General features: G+C 46.0%; 1 protein-coding gene and 5 non-coding genes across 6 annotated transcripts; 2 read left to right on the top strand and 4 right to left on the bottom strand.

Annotated features, from left to right (window-relative positions):
* The first annotated feature begins 562 nt into the window (after nt 1-562).
* On the top strand, nt 563-635 carry TRNAF-GAA (transfer RNA phenylalanine (anticodon GAA)). Its single transcript has one exon. It is a non-coding gene; the product is annotated as a tRNA-Phe (tRNA).
* An 872-nt stretch (nt 636-1,507) lies between these two features.
* TRNAK-UUU (transfer RNA lysine (anticodon UUU)) lies at nt 1,508-1,580 on the bottom strand. Its single transcript has one exon. It is a non-coding gene; the product is annotated as a tRNA-Lys (tRNA).
* A 4,832-nt stretch (nt 1,581-6,412) lies between these two features.
* Nucleotides 6,413-6,495, bottom strand: TRNAL-UAA (transfer RNA leucine (anticodon UAA)). The gene has a single exon. It is a non-coding gene; the product is annotated as a tRNA-Leu (tRNA).
* Nucleotides 6,496-6,899: 404 nt separating this feature from the next.
* Nucleotides 6,900-6,985, bottom strand: TRNAR-UCU (transfer RNA arginine (anticodon UCU)). Its single transcript is given in 2 exon segments — nt 6,900-6,935; nt 6,949-6,985. It is a non-coding gene; the product is annotated as a tRNA-Arg (tRNA).
* Nucleotides 6,986-7,269: 284 nt separating this feature from the next.
* Nucleotides 7,270-7,342, top strand: TRNAV-UAC (transfer RNA valine (anticodon UAC)). Its single transcript has one exon. It is a non-coding gene; the product is annotated as a tRNA-Val (tRNA).
* Nucleotides 7,343-13,354: 6,012 nt separating this feature from the next.
* Nucleotides 13,355-14,477, bottom strand: LOC110122596 (olfactory receptor 4D9-like). The gene has a single exon (XM_020870106.2). The coding sequence runs from the start codon at nt 14,405-14,407 to the stop codon at nt 13,472-13,474; it is 936 nt and encodes a 311-aa protein (XP_020725765.2). The 5' UTR covers nt 14,408-14,477; the 3' UTR covers nt 13,355-13,471.
* Between the last annotated feature and the right edge of the window lie 4,381 nt (nt 14,478-18,858).

Here is an 18,858-nt window from a genome sequence, read left to right as displayed (position 1 = left end):
GCGTCGCGGACGCTCTAAAGCAGCTGGTTTCCGGGCAACCGCCGGCGGGCGGCGCGGCCTCGGCTGCTGAGGTGGACGGCGCCTCGGGAAGGCCGGGGCTGCCACAGTGGCCGCCGCCCTCGGCCTCACCCAGAGCTTTGTAGCGGGGCAGCCCTGCTTCGGTTGTGGATGCTTTGAGGGCAGACCAGTGACTTCAGTTAGAAGATCCCGTGTTCTGCCACCCTGACGGCGGGGGCGGCGCCTGAAGGGACCCGCGCCAGTCACGCGCGGCGCACCCGGCGGGCACCTAGGGGGCGCCTCTCCGTCCTCTCGTTGGCGTCCCGGGCAGAGCCCGGGAAAGCCTCAGGCGGCGAGAAAAGGTGGCCTGGGACTCGGCAGAACGTGAATGCCCCTCAGGCGACATGAATGCGGTTTTTTCTCACTGCCCTGGAAAGCTCCGAGCTAAAAGCGGCGCACTTTGGCAAGTGAAGTTGGCAACTGAGAAAGCAGAGATGAGAGTCGAATAGTTTTAAAATTTTTCTTTAAAATTTTCCTCAACAGAGTTGAAGGCGCAGCCAGCCTCGCCGAAATAGCTCAGTTGGGAGAGCGTTAGACTGAAGATCTAAAGGTCCCTGGTTCAAGCCCGGGTTTCGGCAGGGCCTTTGCCGACCCGTCTTTGAGTGGGTCTGGAGTCCTTTTCTTAACGTAGTGACTTCCCAAAAGCAAGCCGCCACACACGGTGAAGATGCGAAGAGCTTAAGTCTTCAAAATAAACCACAGATCATGGAATGGCCTGGACCCAGTCGCACAGTCACTCCACTTAAACACTGTTGCATCCTGGGTCACAGCATGTGGCCTGACTCTTATTTATAATGTGGTCAGCTCAGGTCTACAGGTGGAAGGTCTTGGGTTTGACGCCAAATATAATCGCGTTGGGCTTGCAAGTTTTCCTTATCGGAAGCAGACATGAAGACAGTGTTCAAAAATGTGTCTCTACAGCAGGACTGGCAAATCAGGGTCCCACGAATGCGTTAGAAGAATGGTCGGGATGCTTCCTGGCTGGAGAGGTGATTTATAAGCACGTGTCACTACCTAAAATATTTTTTGCAACCTCAGTTTTCTCACCTCTCTTCTCATCAACCGTGCATGAAGTGTTACTGCTCAGCGCGAATGTTTGCATATTTCCTGGCAGGAGCATTGCCATCGTGACTCTGACAACACGGATGCAAATGTCTCGGTTATGTGTTTATTGATGTTTTGAATATAAACTAATACTACATATTAGTTTTAAGGTAAAAATATCCAAAGACCAAATATCTATCATACAAACGCTGTAAAAGACTGAGGTTGGGAGAGAAAGTTATCGGGCACTTTCCTCCCCTTTCACTTTTTCTGCAAAACCCACCCCAGTCTCGCCTGCCTGCTGGGTTGTAAACTCCGTACAGAATCAAGTGTGTTTTTGCACAACCTCACCTCAGAGAGTGCTGTGGACACATTCCAATTTGTTTCACGATTTTAAAATAACCGCCGCCCGAACAGGGACTTGAACCCTGGACCCTCAGATTAAAAGTCTGATGCTCTACCGACTGAGCTATCCGGGCTCTCAAGAACACTTCTTTTCTTAGTCTATCCACAGAAAACAGACCGCGTTGCCGTTCCTATTGGATTAAAATCCGGAGTCTTTTTGTTGATTTAGTGAGTGGTGCAACTGCAAAGTCAAGTTCCAGCAGGCGCTTGGTGGAAGTCTTTTCTGATCCCATCACAGACTATGAAGAAAATATTAGTAAGTGCCTGCCAACCCCTGCTCCGACCAAAGCAGGACTCTCACCCCTTGCATCCTAAAGGGAACATCCCAGGAGGAATTCTCCTGATTTAGGATCTGTGGGCGGGTCTCCTGGTGAGCTGGGGATTTCTAAACCCAGTCTTGGTCTGTGAAGAGCCCCAGAGCATCTTGTGGGTGGAACCTTATGAATAATTGATTAGGCTTCCTGTCTTTATTCATCAGAACCTATCCAGCACCAAGATCAGGTGCGCGTCCACAGTGAGGCGTGCAGACACACGAAATAGATGTCAAGCGCTTGGGTGGTGGGAAGCCGGTCAACACCAGAAGTTAAGGATCCTAATTAGTCTTCCAGTGGCTGATGATGCCCAGCTGAGCTGCCAATGGTAACTGGGGGCCTGAAGGCTCAGGAAGAGAATTCTGAGCAGAGGGAAAAGACCTCCGCTAGTGAATCTGAACATTTGCCTCTAAGCTCTCATTGAAAAGTTCTGATCAGGTTGAATTTTATATTTTTAGGAAGTCCTATTACCCTGGAGGCAACCTGTGTTGCCTGTCATGCCTGTCATGACATGTTGCAGCCATCAAGCCATCAGTCACTGCAGCTTCCTTGTTGGTGCGCTCGCTCTAAGGGGAATGCAGAATGGAGAAAAAACAGGATATTGGCCCTAGATAGTTAAGATGCATGTCAAAGGAATAATTTCAATGAGCCCAAATCCTTGCATCATCCCATACTTAGAAAAGCACTAAAATAATTAACTCGAGGTGTCTGTTTTTCTGTGTTTAGCAGCAGTCTTTGATGTTCAATTACATGTTTGTTTGTTTTTCCCCTCCAGGAAAAACTCCTATATATCCTGGGTCCTTACTTTCTTTGGAATAGTTCCTCAGAGCTATCTGAGAGTCTGCTTCTCTGGCTATAGTCTTTAGTAAGGTCCTTGAATAAAACGTAGCTCTTAAGTTGTAGGTTCTCTGTGTGTGTGTGTTTCAGTTGTCACTAGTAGGCCCACCGCCTTTTATTTTCTTACTCCTGCTCCTTCATTGCCATGTTATTCATTAAGGTGTTGGATAAGATCCCTTGAAAGAGAAAGGAAGGGAAGGGAATCCTATGGGAGTAGAGCCTCATAAAGGTTTTAGCTGTCCCTGGAATTCAGATACTTCCTCTGTCCGGGAAGAATAATTGCAGTTCTTTTATGGAGAAATGTATCAGTGTAACCAAGCAGGATCCCAGGGGGCCTTCCTGGGATACACCCCTCCCTCACTACAAGCTCTACCTGCCTCTTGTTTGTAGAAAGGTTTAGTCTCCCAGGCCTCCCAAAGGCTAGCTCTAGAGGTAAGGATTGGGAAAATGTAAAGATATAGTAACAAAAGCTAGCAGTTGGGCCAGCAGTTTTTATTCAGTCAATAAGTTGTGTCCAACTCTTTGCAACACCATGGACTGCAGCACACTAGGCTTCCCTGTCCTTCACTATGTTCCAGAGTTTGCGCAAATTCATGCCCACTGAGTGGTGATGCTATCTGACCATCTCATCCTCTGCCGCCCACTTCCTAGGCCAGGAGAACTGGTAACAATGGAAACAGATCAGCCATGTAAGTCATAGAATCTTTAGTTCCTCCCTGAAGGACACAGATAGTATCTGATGCACATTCCTGAGGTGGTTTGCAGATGCTAAAACCACCACCAGAAGGAAAAAGCTAACTGCACAGTGAGCAGACTATAGCTTTGACGCTAGTGACTCCATCTTGAGCAGTACCGAATCTGTGGCTTGCATACTTCCAGAAACTCGCCTCAAGAAAGTGGAACCCAACTGACCCTGGAGTTGAAGATTAACTGTGATTAAAACAAGACAAGTCCAGCCAGACCACAGCATTACTCATTTTGAGACGATCGTCAGAGCTGGCCGTGCTGTTCTGCACACAAGCCCCACCTGCTCACCCCGGACACTTCCTGGTTTTTCCTGTGAAATCTTTTTCTCTCCAACTGAAAACTTGGAGATGGTTTGGGGGACACCAGCCTTCTATTTTCCTCGTTGCTGGCTTCCTGAATAAAGCGTCTTTCTTTTCCCACCAGTTCTTTTGTCTCTTGAACATTGACTTTTGAGTGAGAGCAGCTGAACCTGAGTTCATTTCCAGCTCCTGCTGGTAACCTCAGGAACCATGAGCAAAGTTTAAAAAGTAATCCAGTATGGAAAGATATTCACGTTCCATTGGAAAAAAAATGACAGAAGGTGCTAAACAATATGTATGACATAATATGTGTCGAAGAGTCAAAGGATGTGTACAGGAATATACATCTGTATATATATGTATTAAACATATGTATACATGTATTAAATATGTATATTTATATATTTGTTTTTTGCATATACATGAGATGTTTAAGGACAGAAAACAATCTAATAAAAATGACCACCTTTTGAGGAACAGCTTTGAAGTGTGTGTTTCCTAAGTACATCTGTATTATCGGCTAAAAAAAAAGCATGTGTTGTTTTAAATAATAAATGAAGAATAAAAAATGTATCAGATTATTCTATCCTTCAGAGATCACACAGGCAGTCCTTCAGATCAAAGCGTCCCTGATCCTGTGTTTTCTACAGACCCCAGCAGACAAAAGTGAAAAGCAAACTTCCCTCCCAGTAGGGGCTGGGTCTCCCTCTGAGCCTCAGGGTTTTGGAGGGGAGTTCCTGGTGTCCAGGAAGACTTTCCCCCTGTATCCTTCTTAGTTCTTCTGGATGGCCTAAGAATTAAATTGATGAGACATATTAGCAGGAGAAAATAAAACAAAAGTTGAATAACATGTATATATGAAAGGGACCCAGAAAAATCAGTAACTTGACAAAACGCCTGAAACCCTCACCACAAATATTTTCAGCTCAAGCCAAAAGAGGATGCTAGGGGTAGTGATTTGGGACCTCAAAGGGGGAGAAGGCAACTGGCATGGGGATGGAAAAGCAAATGTCTGATAAACCAACGTTGGCTGGGCCATGTAGAGGCCATGGGCGGGACAGAGGAGACTTTTAATGCAGAGCCTATGCTAGGCTTTTCCCTGTCTACAAACCTGCTAGTACTCTAGCTGTCTATGGTGGTGGTAGCTCTCTGCCTGAAACAGGTCCTCCATCCCCTGTCTTCAGGCAGTTAGGGAGAAGGTCGAAAGTCACACTTTCTTCCCGAGTCTTTTGGACTTTGACTGTTTTCAGCTTCAGACAATCCGCGTGCCAAAGACACATTTTGAGGTGGTGAATTTGCTCCCCTACACTGGTAGTGAAAAATCACCAGTGACATTAGAAGCATCTTTCACAAGTGAAGGTGTGGATCCCTATGACTCATATGACATGGAGTTAACCAAGAAAAATAAACGCAGCTCCCTGCATCCCCACCACAGGAGTTCCCTGTCTGATGAAGTCAATCCTCTGAGGAGCTGGTGAGGTTTTGGCATAACCTCAGCTTCTAGCACAGCTCGGGCTTCAAAGCTGAGCATGGCTTTGAATACAACTCGGGGGAGCATGAAGATCTATTTGCTGTTCTCCTGAAGGCAGACTAGATGGACAGGCACCGAACACTGAGAACCGAAGTCTCAGAGGGCGAAACATCAAGTGTTGATGGTGTGAACTGGGTTGCTTAGCACAGAGAGAGTTAACTGGCGTTGTGTGCAATCTCATTTAACAAACTGTAGTGTTTTTTTCCCCCCTATGCACGATCCCTCCATCTCTTCATCCTCCATCCTGAAATGCCACTGTCTTCCCACTTTCTAAGTTCTTTGGTTTGGGAAGTTCCCTCCAATCCTTTAAGTCAGGGATCTTGCCTGTCTTTGCCACAGAGATCCTGGCTTGATGCCTTCCAGAGGGGGTCCGGGCCTGAGGACTCTTGGGCCGTCGGTATTGCTCCGCCCACCACAGGTAGGCCCACCTTCAGCCCCCGTTGAATGGGTCTGTCTTTCCTCCTGGAATGTTTCTGCTGTGGTTCAGGAACTCTGCACATCTCCGAGGCCTAGGTGAGTGGCTGGCACCACGCAAGCTCTCAAACACTGTGGAATGAATGAAATGAGTGCAGTGGCTGCGCGAGGGCCAGAGGTCAGGGAAGGCGTTCAGTGGAGGAGGAGCAGAACCGGTCCTTGGAAGCTTTCGTTTGCTGGAGCGAGGGGAGAGACCAGGAACGTCAAGGTGAGTGATTTCCACAGTCAAATGGAACAACTTTGTTCTGAAAAAGTTCTGTGGCGCTCTATCGTGCCAGCCCACTTAATTGCGCATAGCGCTTACCGCCATCTGGAATTCTCCTATTTATTTGCTGGTTTATAAACCATCTCTCCCCTCTCTTACTCTACTCTGGAAGCTTGCTGGTAAGGACCTTGTATATTTGTTGCTGTTCATGTTATTTTCTGTTTATTTTTTTAATCTTCGCATTCCCACAACCTCGGCGTTTAGAACGCTATTTGGCACATAGCATGAACTTAAATGGTGACTGTTTCAAAAAGCGAACGTTTTTACTGCACAATGCGCCTCCTCTCCTGCTCGCTGTACTTTGTATAGCTTCAGGCGGATGTGTACTTTCAAACTTTCCAAACCGTAAATTCTGAAGTTATTGCTACACTTTCCAGGTCTGCTACAAACTCTCAGATTAAAACGTCATCGCGCCTCAAGGCTGGAAAAGTACGACCCGCTGTACCAGAAGTGGGGTTCGAACCCACGAGGATATAAATCCATTGGATCTTAAGTCCAACGCCTTAACCACTCGGCCATTCTGGTACCTGTCAAAGGGGGCTTTATTTTTACGCAAATTGAGGCATATTAAGCTACTGCTAAATTGTAAAAACAATAAAAAATTTTATTCCTTGTTAATTTTTAATAAATTAAAAATTTTATTCCTAGTGTAAAAGAACAGCAAGGGAATGGGAGTGGGGGGCGGGGGGGACGCTCAGCAGCTTTCACCACGACCCGCTAACTTCCGCAGGTCGAGTTAGCAGATACTCTGGAACCACATTAAAGCGATGGTGGAAGACTCCGGTAGCAGGACTCCCAGTGGACTCAGGCCTGAGGCCATCACAGCGAAGTGGGACGGGACCCTTCCCAATGTGGGCGAAGGTCGCTGGAGGCGGTAGGTGATGTGTTTGTCTCCCTCCGAGCTCTTTCCTCATTTATCAAAAGAAAAGCGACTCTGGTGGGACTCGAACCCACAACCTTTGAATGTCTCCGTCTGTGTAGAAGTCCAATGCGCTATCCATTGCGCCACAGAGCCCGGCGCTCAGACCCCCTCCGCGCAAGTGACATCAAGGCGGAGCGGCGGCGTCTGGGGGCAGCCGCGGGCGCGTCCAGACCCGCTTTCTGTCCCGGACAAGTGGGGGAGCTCGTGTCGCCGAGGACAAGTGTGGATGGGACTTGCGCTGGGAGGTCTGAGGGCCATCTGAACGCTTCCCTGCGCGGGCGTCACCGACCTCCACCCTCCGTCTCGCTGACTGTGCGCAGGGAAAAGTCTCTGTGCGAGCTTTCTGTATCTCATCCTGGCAGAGGTCTGCAGCGCGCGGTTCCATAGTGTAGCGGTTATCACGTCTGCTTTACACGCAGAAGGTCCTGGGTTCGAGCCCCAGTGGAACCACGAGGCGGGGGTCGCTCTCTTTTAGAGGCCTCTGCATTTTAAGTTGAGATTTCTTGGTGCCAGTCGCAACTTGAGTTTTAACCCGGGAAATGGCTGACTGCGACTCCCAACGGGGCTCGACGCCGCGCCCCAAGCGCAGGCTCGCGCCGGGGTGCCCGCGCAGACGGCAGCCGAGACTGCCCCTTCTTGGCGTTTCTAGGAGCGTGCGGGCGACCCCGCCCGCCTCAGGGCGTCGCGCGCCGCTGCGCCTGCGCGTGCGCGCCTGCCGGAGGGTTGACCTCCGGGTTCCTGAGCGGGCTGCGGGCGTCGCGCGCCGCTGCGCCTGCGCGCTCGCGCCCGCCGGTGGGTCTGTTTCCGGGTCCCTGCGGGAGTCCGCGGGCGGCTGAGGAGTGCGGCCCGGCTTCTTCCGCCCTGCCCCGTCCACACCTGCTTGGCCGCGAAGGACATCCGTAGGGTCCCCTCCCTTGTTTGCTCATTACTTCGCGTCCGCTGACCTGCTGCTTCATTTATTTATGTTTACAGTACTTTTTGAAACCTTGTGTGCTGATGGTCGTGGACTTGGGCAAACCCTGGGCGACAGTGAGGGACAGGGAAGCCCGGCGAGCTGCAGCCCTTGGGGCCGCAAAGAGTCGGAGACTGAGCATTGAGCCGTAACACGCTGGTGCTGGAGAATCCAAACCAGCCCCTCTGTTTTGACGGTGTTGCTTCCCCCTGGCTAAGAATTTCTCTTTGACCAAATTGTAGCCGGCCCCTCTGAGCCCTTCTCTTAGTAGCCTGTTTATACGGCTTGAAGAGACAGTAGCACTAATATTGCTCTTAGTGAACTGTGGTGTTGGAGAAGACTCTTGAGGGTCCCTTGGACAGCAAGGAGATCCAACCAGTCAATCCTAAGGAAAATCAGTCCTAAATATTCATTGGAAGGACTGATGCTGAAGCTGAAACTCCAATACTTTGGCCACCTGATGTGAAGAACCGACTCATTGGAAAAGATCCTGATCCTGAGAAAGCTTGAAGGCGGGAGGAGAATGGGACGACAGAAGATGAGACGGTTGGATGGCATCCCCGACGTGATGGACAGGAGTTTGAGTAAAGTCCGGGAGTTGGTGATGGACAGGGAGGCCTGGCGTGCTGCAGTCTATGGCGTCGCGAAGAGTCAGACCTGACTGAACTGTCTGAATTCAAAGCTGCATCCCTAAAATGACCGACTTTCAGTTACAGAGTCTGCCTGAGAAAGCTGAATGCTGCCGCCCCGTTCTGCCTTTACTGTTTGTTCCAGACAGGAGCTGAATCTGCTCTCATCACCTGTGTCTCTTGCATCAGGCGGGTTTTTTTTTTTTTTTTTTTTTACCACTAGCACCGCCTGGGAAGACCCTCTTCATAAAAAACTTAGGGTTAGATTATTGTACAAAAGGTAGCATGCCATAAGGACCGCTCCCCCGCCCCAGCAATATCCTAGAAGTCTTTCTATTTCCTTCTTAAGCCTTCGCTTATCCTTTCGCTTCATGGTTTGGGTATAGCCCAATTCTTTAATCTGTGCCTTTTAACGAGAAATTACATTGTATTCAGTCTTACAGACCATGCTCTAGTGGGATTCCTTATTTGTAGATTTTGGAGTGGATCAGTCTGTGGAGTAATAATAGCAGAAATCTTGAATGGTCACTATTATCTAACCTGTTTTACAAATGAGGAAGAGAAAGAACAGAGAAGTTAAGTGATAGCCCAAGTCACACACTGCCCTAGACAGTTAAGGTGCACATCAAAGCAATGACTCCATTAAGCCCAACTCTTGCATCTTCCCATACATAAAAAAGGTGCAAAATTCATTAACTTGTGATTAATTAGCAGTAATCTTTTGATGTTTGACTCTTTGTTTTTCTTTTCAAAACACTATACATCCTGGTCCTCTCTTTCCTCTTCAGAACAACCCCTCAGAGCTACGTGAGAGCCTGGACCCAGGTTTAAGTCCTCAGTAAGTCCACCGAATAAAACATAATTCTTGATTCCTAGGTTGTGTCCCCCGCCCCCGCCTTCTAGATGGGTTTTCAGGCCTCATTTCTGGAAATAAAAATCTCAGTTAACAACTCTAGGTTTGCCAAGGGGAGAATTATGGAAAAGGTATGTCGCCCTCTAGTGGTGAGAAGACATTATAAAACATTTTGCTCTGTAGAGTCTGCTCCTATTGAAGAGGTTCTTTAGAAATATAGCTCCCCACCCACTTCAAAAAACAGAAAGAAATACAGCTTCCCAGGGTGGGAGATGTTGAACAGTTTAGTCAAAATACAAATACCCTGTGTTAGGACTCATATGTTAAAAGATTGTTGTCAAGCAACATGTTTTTATCACACTGAAGGAGAAGAACATTTTCATGAAAAGTATATATATGTGGATATATATATATATATATATATATATATATACTTTTTTTTTTAAGCACAAACTTATTTACTTATTTAAAAGAACTTGGCTGCACAGAAAGCTGGGGGTCTTAGTTCCCCAGCCAGGGACGGAACCTGCACCCCTGACAGTGAAAGCACAGAATCTTAACTGCTGAACTGTCAGGGAATTCCCTTGGGGAAACAGATTTTAATGTATACTATGTCTCCAAAGCACCATAGTCTTTTAGGAACCCAGTAATCGATTAATTGGGCTTCTCTGGTGGCTCAGATGGTGAAGAATCTGCTTGCAATGCGGGAGGCCTGGGCTCAATCCTTGGGTAGCGAAGATTCACGGTAGAACAGAACAGCTATCCACTCCAGTGTTCTTGCCTGGAGAATTCCATGGACAGGAATCTGGCGGGCTACAGCCCATGGGGTCGAAAAGAGTTGGAAATGACTGAGAGGCTAATACTTTCACTTTCTTTAAAATCAGTTGTTTCTTAAAAGTAAATGTGTGGGTATTTGTGTGTGTATGAATTTGTGTGTGTGTGTGTGTGTGTGTGTGTGTGTGTGTATTTGGAATCCTCAATTCACTGTTTGCCTCTAGAAAGTAAAGATTAAACACTGAGAAAAGGTATGAGGAAGGGAATTTTTTTTTTTTTTGGTATAAAAATTGATTTACAAGGAACCAAATAGCTATTGTTGATAAAGGAACATACTTATTATGGGAAATTATGATTCTGTATTCTTTGGTTCAAGAAAAAATTTGAATTTTCTTGACTTTCTGTTGTTGTTGTTCTTGATGTTTTTTTCCTGTGGGTAGCTAGGTACAAAATTCAAAGCTATAGTCAGAAATCTGGTGAATGATTTTAATTATAGTCAGGAAGTAACAGTAACCCCAAAGAAGCAAATGTAGATTTTTTTTTGAAATGTAGAGTTTTAAAAGCCCATGATCAGATATGAGTGTATGTGAATTTTGTCAATAGCTCCTGTCTTGTGTCACCCCATCACCTTGCTGAAGTATTTCACTTGTCTGTACCTGGGTCTCTCAGGTTACCTCTGACACCTGGGCTTGGACTTATCTCCCGCATGTGCAACCTGTTGTCCTGTCCTGTATCTCTTCCACTCTGAGATGACACCTGGGGCCATTGATTGGGCCGGTAGACCACCTGAAATTAATCACTAGTGAGACACTACTGAGAATGGGCTTGCAGATGCCCTTTCTGCACCATAACCACCAGAAGATGGCCATGGCCTTCCAGAGATGTATCTAACTTTTGTAGTGATGGTGAAACAGGGGGGAACTGGTTCCAAATCAGGAAAGGAGCACGTCAAGGCTATATACTGTCACCCTGCTTATTTAACTTGTATCCAGACTACATCATGTGAAATGCTGGGCTGGATGAAGCACAAGCTGGAACCAAGATTGCCAGGAGAAATATCAATAGCCTCAGATATGCCAATGACACCACCCTTATGGCAGAAAGTGAAGAAGAACTAAAGAGCCTCTTGATGAAGGTGAAAGAGGAGAGTGAAAAAGTTGGCTTAACACTCAACATTCAGAAAACTAAGATCATGGCATCTGGTACCAACATTTCATGGCAAATAAATGGGTAAACAATGGAAACAGTGACAGACTTTATTTTGGGGGGCTCCAAAATCACTGGAGATGGTGACTGCAGCCATGAAGTTAAAAGACACTTGCTCCTTGGAAGAAAAACTATGACCAACCTAGACAGCATATTGAAAAGTAGAGACATGACTTTGTGGACCAAGGTCCATCTGGTCAATACATGCATGCTAAGTCCCTTCAGTTGTGTCCTACTCGGTGTGAGCCCATAGACGGCAGCCCACCAGGTTCCTCTGTCCCTGGGATTCTCATACTGGAGGGGGTTGCCTTTTCCTTCTCCACCATCTAGTCAAAACTACGGTTTTTCCTGTAGTCATGTATGGATTGTAATACACTAGCATCTAAATGACATACCCACAGGCACCATGACAATTCTCCTAGAGGAGGAAATGGCAACCCACTCCAGTATTCTTGCCGGGATAATCCCGAGGACAGGGGAGCCTGGTGGGCTACAGTCTGACTGGTTGCAAACAGTCAGACACAACTGAGCACCATGATCAGCACCATTGGTCTTTGATGGTTGGCCTCGGAATTATGGTGACTGTGGCTATGGCATTTAGATGCTAGTGTATTACAAGGAGAGTATAATGAGGCTCAAGGTCCACTGGAAGTCAAATCTTCTGCCATCTTAGACCCAGTCGGTTCTAACCAGTTTGTCATATCCTCAAGGGCTATGTCATTCATTTAAAGGTTGTGGCCTGCCTGCTTCCCTCCTCCAGGGGATATTCCTGACTCAGGGGTTGAACCTGCATCTCCTGCAGCTTCTACCTTGACAGGCGGATTCTTGACCATTGTGCCACATGGGAAGCGCAACACTACAGTAGAGGATAAATAGATGAGCTGGTTTCAGATGCCGTCAAATCCTGCCTGAGGCAACAGGAATAGTCAGACATGCATTGAAGTGAGGTCAGACATCTCAGATCTAGCCTTGTCTCAGCTATTTATCAATGACAAAAACTTTGATAAAATATGAACCATCTCAGCTTCTGTAAGGGAAACCCAGAGGTTTCCTTAGAAAAGCAGAACTGATATCCTCAAAATGGGCAATGGAAATTTTCCACAAAGGGAGGAGTGGCTGGATTTTATACAATCAGGACTCTGGTTCCTGAAGATCATTTTACTAATTGTTGCTTGGGCTGCAGAAGGTACAGCCACAACTCAAGAATTAAGAGGTAATTTTCTTTCAGATTTCATTTTCTCACCTATGAAATGAGGTGTTTGAGTGATATAAACTTTGGAGTTCCTTTAAGATTACAGCATCAAGTCCCATCACTTCATGGCAAATAGAAGGGGAAAAAGTGGAAGTAGTGACAGATTTTATTTATTTGGGCTCCAAAATCACTGCAGACAGTGACTGCAGCCGTGATATTAAAAAATGCTTGCTTCTTGGAAAGAAAGCTATGACAAACCTAAACAGCACATTAAAAAGCAGAGATATCGCTTTGCTGACAAAGGTCCATATGGTCAAAGCCTTGGTTTTCCCAGTAGTCATGTAAGGATGTGAGAGTTGGACTATAAAGAAGGCTGAGCACCAAAGAACTGATTCTTTTGAACTGTGGTGTTGGAGAAGACTCTTGAGAGTCCCTTGGACTGCAAGGAGATCCAACCAGTCCATCCTAAAGGAGATCAGTCCTGGGTGTTCATTGGAAGGACTGATGTTGAAGCTGAAACTCCAATACTTTGGCCACCTGATATGGAGAGCTGACTCATTGGAAAAGACCCTGATGCTGGGAAAGATTGAAGGCAAAAGGAGAAGTAGTGACAGAGGAAGAGATGGTTTTATAACATCACTGACTCAATGGACATGAATTTGAGTAAACACTGGGAGATAGTGAAGCACAGGGGAGCCTGGTGTGCTGTAGACCATGGGGTCGGACAAAGAGTCGGACACAACTTAGCAACTGAACAACAACAACAACAACATCATGAGCTAATGGCTTTTGGATCTGAGACTTAAGTTGCAGACAATCTCGCCATGACAAATCCTTATTGAAACAATTATTTCAGACCATCTTTATTAGAAGATTCTGCCATAGGGTAAAGATGGCCTTATCTGGCCTCATGATGGTCTATTGATAAGGGTCTTCTTCAGTTCTGACTCTTCCATTCTAGACTGCATGGTATCTATTCCTTTTCAGAAGGTCCAAGTCTCCTCTTCAGTCTCTTCATGGCCGCCTTCATCTCCTGGTTCCTCAGGGTGTAGATCAGGGGGTTCAGGACAGGAATGATGACAGTGAAGGTGATGGAGACAGCTCTGTCCATGGGGAGGGCAGAGAAGGGCCGGGCGTAGACGTAGATGCAGGGCACAAAGTGGAGGGTGACCACCGTGATGTGGGCGGTGCAGGTGGAGACGGCTTTCCCCCGGCCCTCCCCAGAGTGCGACCTCAGCATGGTCAGGATGACTGCGTAGGACACGAGCAGGAAGACGAACCACAGGGTAGAGATCAAACCATTGTTGGAAATCATTAAGACCTCGAGGGCAAAGGTGTCAGTGCAGGCGAGTGTGAGGACCTGGGGGACGTCGCAGTAGAAACCGTCCACGACGTTGGGTCCGCAGAAGGGGAGGGGCAGGAGCAGGGAGATCTGCACGATGGAGTGGACGAAGCCCCCCGCCCAGGAGGCCGCGATGAGGGCGACGCAGCGCCCCCGGCTCATGACGGTCACGTAGTGCAGGGGCCTGGAGATGGCCACGTAGCGGTCAAAGGCCATCACCGAGAGGGCGAAGATGTCCGCGCCCCCGAGCAGGTGGAAGAAGAACATCTGCGTGAGGCAGCCGCGGAAGGAGATGGTCTTTCTCTCCGAAAGAAGGTCCACGAGGACCTTGGGGGCGGTGATGGAGGAGAAGCAGATGTCCAGGACGGAGAGGTTGCGGAGCAGGAAGTACATGGGGGTGTGGAGGCGGGACTCGCAGCTCACAGTGACCATGATGAGGAGGTTGCCCAGCACGGTGGCTGTGTACACCAACGATAAGAAAAGAAATAAGACCCGGCTCAGTTCTCGGGACTGGGTCAGTCCTTGAAAAATAAATTCTTTCACCCTGGTATGATTTCCCTGCTCCATTGGGTCATGTTTTTTCTTCTTTCTCAACTTCCTGGAGAGAAGACAGAAAATAGAATATAGAAAAGATATCATTAAAGACCGAAGGAGTGTGAATTTTATGACTGGATTGCCTTGGGTGTTATTTTTGCAGTTGTTTTCCTTTTGGGGAAAGACGCCAACTCCTGTAGATGGTGTTTTTTGAGTTATCTCAGAGCAAAACCAAGAGTGGGTTTTCAAAGGATGTAATTAATTAAAACCTTTTCATACTGTTCATGGGGTTCTTGAGGCAAAAATACTGGAGTGGTTTGCCATTCCAGGGGTCTTCCAGTCATGGCACATAGAAGGGGAAAAAGTGGAAGCAGTGACAGATTTTATTTTCTTGGGCTCCAAAATCACTGCAGACAGTGGCTGCAGCCATGAAATTAGAAGGCGCTTGCTCCTTGGAAGGAAGGCTATGACAAACCTAAACAGCATATTAAAAAGCAGGGACATCACGTTGCCGACAAAGGTCTGTATAGTCAAAGCTATAGTTTTTCCAATAGTCACGTACAGATGTGAGAGTTGGACCATTAAGAAGGCTAAGCAGGAGGAACTAATGCTTTCAAACTGTGGTGTTGGAGAAGACTCTTGATAGTCACTTGAACTGCAAGGCGATCAAACCAAAGGAAATCAACACTGAATATTCATTGGAAGGACTGATGCTGAAGCTGAAGTTCCAATAGTTTGGCCACCGGATTCGAAGAGCCAACTCATTGGAAAAGACCCTAATGCTGGGAAAGATTGAAGGCGGGAGGAGAAGAGGGCATCAGAGCATGAAATAGTTTGTTAGCATCACTGACTCAATGGACATGAATCTGAGCAAACTCCAGGAGACAGTGAAGGACAGCGGAGTCTGGCGTGCTGCAGTCCATGGGGTTGTGAAGAGTAGGACATGACTTAATGAGTGAACACCAACAAATTAATTAAAACACCTTAATTAATGCATTATTCTTATTAAAATTTTTATGGTCTCATCATTTTATTCTTGAAAAACCACTGAATGCTCTGAGAAGTGAAGAGACTGGGTTTGTTTTTGTTTTCAATGAACACTCATGCATCTAATTGTTAGGAAGTGGGAAACACATGCAAGGGAACAGTATAATACATAGTCTGTGGCTCTAATGGAAGCTCATAGCTTCTCCTTCATTTTCTTCCACCGGAGACAATCTACTTGGCTTAGTCTTGCTGGATCTTCATGATACCAGTGATCAGCAGTAAATTAAGGCCAGAAAGACAGTTTACATTTTACTTTCTCCTTAGGACAAACAGCTTTGCTGCAGCTAAGACAATTTAATTGCGTGCATCTCTCTTTCTTTTTTTCTTCTTTCCTTCCTTCCTTCTTCTCCTCCTCCTCCTTTTCCTTTTCAGTCTCCCTTCTCTTTGGTGTCTTGTTTTCCTCTGATTTCTGTGGCCCAAGATCAGGACTTGGCAACTACAGTCTCTGCTTTTCATAGTGCTCTTGGCAAAGACTTCACCACCCTGGCCACTGGACCAATGCTTTTCCTTCCTCAGTCTCCCTCCCTTTCATCACCTACATTTGTGCATCACTTCAGTATTTGTAGAGGTTTTAGTTTTGCACAGAGAGCAAAGATGTTAGCATCACACACTGCTGTATTTAAAGTGGGTAACCAGCAAGGACCCCCCTGTACAACACGGGACTCTCCTCAATGTTCTGTGGCAGCCGGGATGGGAGGGGCTTTGGGAGAGAGTGGATCTTGATACATGCATATGTATGGCTGAGTCCTTTTACTCTTCACCTGAAACTGTCACAACATTTTTAATTAGCTATACCCCGATACAAAATAAAAAGTTAAAAAAAAAAAAAGATGCTAGTATAAGTAGACCTGAATTTGTGTGTGTGTGTTCAAACTTATTTTATTGAAGTGTGGCTGATTTACAGTGTGTGTACGTGTCTGCTCCACAGCAGAGTGACTCAGATTTAGTAAATACACACATTTAGTCATCTCATCATGGTTTACCACAGGCTGTTGAATATAGTTCTGTGTGCCCTACAGTAGGACCCGGTTGCTTATCCACTCTGCATCCGCTAGTCCCAAACTCCCGATGCACCCCTCCCAAACCCTCATCCTGGGCAGCCACAAGTCTGCTCTCTATGCAGCAGACCTGAATTTGAGTGTAGATGCTGCTCCTAAATTGGCAGGTAACCCTGAGCCTCAGTTCATCATCAGTAAAAATGAGTCTCATCGTGTTTGTGTGACAGGACTGGGGACCTTGAGGAGACTTGCTTAATACAGTCAACTGAAGGTGACACAGACCACATCTCCCCCATGTATAATACACTTAACATTTAGCAGGGTCAGTCTTTTATACATTTTATTTTTTGAAAACGCTGACAAAAATGCACTTTTATACTTTTGTTATAAAATATGGTTCTTTGAAATAATTGCAACTATTATCTAATCTAACATCTCAAAAGCAGATATGTTCTGTACAGTGGGATATTATTCAGTGATCACAGGAAATGAGGTACCAGGCCAGCAAAAGACAGGGATGAAACGTTATTCATAGTGCTAAGTGAAAGAAGCCAATCTGAAAATGTACTTACTGCATGATCCCACTATATGATAGCTTGGAAATGACATTATGATAAATCATAATTGAAAGATTATAACAAAATTATAATAAAATATTAATGGCTGCCGGGGGCTGGGTGTGGAGGCTGGGAGGGATAAATAGGTGAGACACAGGGAATTTTTGAGGCTTCCCTGGTGGCTCAGAGGGTAAAGAATCTGCCGGCCAACGCAGGAGACCTGGGTCAGTCCCTGGGTCAGGACGACTCTGTGGAGACGGAAATGGCAACCCACTCCAGTATTCTTGCCTGGAGAATTCCATGGCCAGAGGAGCCTGGTGGGGTACAGTCCATGGGGTTGCAAAGAGTCGGACACAACTGAGAGGCTAACACACACCCACATGGGATTTTTAGGGCACTGGAGCTATTCTGTAGGCTGCTCAGATTGTGGGTTCACGACATCGTGTAAACCCATAGAATGTACGACACTAAGAGTGGTGTTCAAGATCAGGATCTCAAGCTTTCAGTGGGTCGTGGTTGGACTTTTCATGTGCTTGGAACACCTTCACCTTGTACAAGCACACATAATAACATTCTCGCTTTTCCGTATGGGGAAGGGTTTGGATCACGTATTTGAAACAGCTACTGCCAGGGGAATTCTACACTGAAGCCACATTTGCACTCATGATTCAGGTTGGCTTAGAATATTGTAAGTTGTTATTCTAAAGAGCTTTAGGAACACTCTAATTGTCATGCTATCGTTGTTAGTGATACTTAACGAATTTTCAGCAAATGCTTGAAAATCCTTTAAGTCATGCTTTTAGGAAGTATTGCAGTTCTTCAATACTAGGTCATTGAAGGGTAGATCCACTTTTAAAAAAACATTACTAAAATCATGCAAGTACTATACTCGTGACATACGTTTTATTATTCTGTTATTATTGGCAGGAAAATTGAAATGCTCAGCACTAAGTGAGTTAATGGATAAAAGTTGATATCCTTTATCTTTTATGGATAGAAGCCACAACCTGTTTTTATGATTAAGCTGTTAGGACTATTTGAACTATTGTTTTTTATCGGAAAGAATAAGAATGTGATAAGTGTCTATTTTCCTCCCTTTTTAAAAGTAATGCTTAAGTATCAGTGCTGTAAACACATCTAGAATATGGAAAACTGTGATTCCAAACAACTTTCTTTTCCTCATAGGAAATGATCATATATGGCGTGGAAGGGAAACTTAAAATTTCCTTTAGCTTTCTTAACAAAAAGAGTGAGCCCTCATGCAAACCACGGGCTCCAGTTAGTGATAATGTGTCCGTGCTGGTCTGTCAGTTTTTACCCAGGGGAGCCCACTGTGTGCAGTGGGAGTAAAAGGCCCACTGGGGTGGTAGTGGGGAGAGGCAGTTGATGGGAGCTCTTTGTACATTCTGTCCAGTTTTCCTGTGAACTTAAAATTGCTCCAAGAAATAAAATCTATTCCTCTGAACCCTCCTGCCCCAACACATATAGCAAAGGATAAAACAATTGAGAACTTTTCTACATTGCCAACGAACACAATTTTTACAACACTTATCGCTGAGCTTCATTTGCTGATCCTAATTTGTTGCTGTTCTCCTGTTTGCCACCCTGTTTTAAAGAGTATATTTAGAATAAATTCTAGTTTGGGTGTTAACAGGCATCAGTCTATTGTGGTTTTAGCAACAAAACAAAACTATCCTTTGCACCTTTTTTCTTTTTTTAAAATCAGCTTTGTTGAGGTATAACTTACTTGCAATGAACTGCACACATTTAAAGGTTTGGTTTGATGAGCTTTGACATACACATACACCCATGAAACCATCACCAAGTTAGGATAAAGAACATCTCCCTCATCCCAAAGTTTGCTTGTGCCCCTGAGAACCAC

This window comes from Odocoileus virginianus, chromosome 10 (assembly GCF_023699985.2).
Source record: "Odocoileus virginianus isolate 20LAN1187 ecotype Illinois chromosome 10, Ovbor_1.2, whole genome shotgun sequence".
Classification (NCBI taxonomy): domain Eukaryota; kingdom Metazoa; phylum Chordata; class Mammalia; order Artiodactyla; family Cervidae; genus Odocoileus; species Odocoileus virginianus.
The sequence above is the reverse complement of the archived record's forward strand: the minus strand, read 5'-3'. Positions and strand labels throughout refer to the sequence as shown.